The sequence below is a fragment of the Mus pahari genome, unplaced genomic scaffold, assembly GCF_900095145.1.
Source record: "Mus pahari unplaced genomic scaffold, PAHARI_EIJ_v1.1 scaffold_10240_U1_1, whole genome shotgun sequence".
In the NCBI taxonomy this organism is placed as follows: Eukaryota; Metazoa; Chordata; class Mammalia; order Rodentia; family Muridae; genus Mus; species Mus pahari.
Window position 1 is genome coordinate 13,256 of NW_018393933.1, and position 2,365 is coordinate 15,620.

General features: G+C 37.1%; 1 gene segment (V, D, J or C); it reads right to left on the reverse strand.

Annotated features, from left to right (window-relative positions):
- Window positions 1-1,369: 1,369 nt before the first annotated feature.
- LOC110315810 lies at window positions 1,370-1,983 on the reverse strand. The segment is given in 2 exon segments: window positions 1,370-1,738; window positions 1,842-1,983. Coding segments are annotated over 2 exon segments (511 nt in total).
- Between the last annotated feature and the right edge of the window lie 382 nt (window positions 1,984-2,365).

The window sequence follows — 2,365 nt, forward strand, 5'->3', positions numbered from 1 at the left end:
TGTTCTCCTGTGAGGGGCTGCAAACAAGGAATGAGTCAGCATTCAGGTGATTTCCTGTAAACCTGCTTCCCACCCTAATTTGTAAAATAAAAGAGAGCTGGTGACTGAGCAGATAAAGGAAAGGTGAGGAGAAAGGAGGAAATGGGAGAGGGAGATGTAGAGGAGGAAAAAGAAGTAAAGCAGAGCAGAAGCACATGGCCTGGAAAAACTGTAAATTCTAGGGGGTCTCATAAATGTGGAAGATGGTAGTGTAGCAGTAGATCTGCCCAATCTAGGCACACAGCATGTATTCATATTAATTGAGTCGTGTTTTCATTGCCAGGGCATATTTGAGTTGGAGATTTACTGCAACAGAGGGTAATGATTGTAACAAACAAAAGGTAATAAAAAACATCAACCTTCCTATTTCACAATGATACTTTGTCACAAAAATGAATAACACAAAAAAATAAATTTTCAATTAATATTTAATTAATACATGTTTGAGGTTTGTTAACATAATTTTTTTAGATTTTATTTAATATATATTTTAACATATTGCTTTATTGAAATACAAAGTGTTTCCCTCAAGCAATCTCAAACACTTTAATTATTATAAGACAGAAAAATAGACACAATTTTTGTGATACAAAATCATATTTACCATTAGTGTAATGTGGTGTAGAATGAGGTATCACAGTCTCCACATTTGGGAAAGTATATGAGAAGCATAGATCAGATATATTGGTTAAAATATAAACCTTGTTTTCTCTGACATTCACATTCTAGTTTTTTATAGACACATAAACTCTGTGTGTATGTGTGTATGAATGTGAGTGGACATATGTGTATATCATATGAACATAGATGGAAGACTAGAGGTTGAAAGTACATTAGTTGGAGGGAAATGGTGTGTCAGAAAGGAGAAACTAGGGGAATGAAGATTGTCAACATATATGATATAATTTTTACTATATTTTTGTGGAAATCAACATACATATGCAAATAAAGTTAGCTAAAAAGAGAACTGGAGGGACATTGCCAGGGTTCAAGAGTAAGAAAGACTTCTCACAGTTGAGAAAAGCAAATTCCAAGTTCTCTCTTGTATCTTCCAGTGACAATATAGGCTGCCCGGCTTTTAATTTAGCCCTTGGATATTCACATTGGAATTTTGCACCCGAGAATACAAAATAATAAATTTATCACATTCAATACCCAGAATTTGAGAATAAGATGTTAAAACACAGATGACTTTATTTCCTTTCCTGTAAAGGCCTCCAAATTCAAAGGGTCAAAAAGGCCATCTGTTCATAAATTTACAACCAAACTTTGCATCTGTTAGTCAGGCATAGCAGCTCTCAGAAGAGGAAGTTTGCAGGTCAAGGTCTATTTAGTGCAGGCAGTTGGTGAGACTCTCAAGGAGGTTTTTGTAGGAGGACGAAGCATTGTGCGAAGAGAGGTATTGATGACAGTAATAAACTGCCAGGTCTTCAGCCTGCACACTGCTGATGGTCAGAGTGAAATCTGTCCCAGATCCACTGTCTGTGAAGCGATCAGAGACCCCAGATTCCCTAGTGGATGCCCAGTAGATCAGCAGTTTAGGAGACTGCCCTGGTTTCTGCTGGTACCAGGCTAAGTAGTTCTTCTGGTTTGAACTGTATAAAACACTCTGACTGGACTTGCAGCTCATAGTGACCTGCTCTCCTGCTGACACAGCCAGAGATGATGGAGACTGTCATCACAGTGTTCCCACAGGTACCTGAAATAATGAATAGACAGTGAAAATAGACACTGGCACATATCATACATTGGTTATTACAAATAGAAACTTGGAAAATATTTTAATACTTTCAATTTCTTACCAGATACCCAGAGCAGCAGGGACAGGAAGACCTGAGTCTGTGATTCCGTATTGCTCCACCTGCCTTTCTGATGCAGAACAGTCACAATGCAAAGGCCTAGTTTATAAATTCTGAACAACTGGGCTGGGCTGAAGAAACCCATGCAAAGCAGACAGAAAATAAAAAGCAAATGCCTGGTCAATGTGTGAGTGCCTGGTGTCAATCAACAGCCAAAAATGCCATCAGAGAGAGCATAAGAAAACGCTGAAAGTGATTGGCTTCCTCATCTCCATCAGAAATCTACTATGGGATCTTAAAGGTTTGGTTAAAATCCAAGGTGACTTTAAATCAGGTGACTTTTCTTTAAACTTTAGGAGAGCTGTCTCAGATTAACCATTCTAGAGAACATAAATATACTGAGAAAAAAAAATCACAAGAATACAAGAAACAGAGTAAGAAAAATGTCCTATAAAAGATAGTAATGGATAGGAAAGGAAAGAGAAAAGTCAAAAAAAAAAAAAAAAAAAGCTAAATTTGTCCATTGT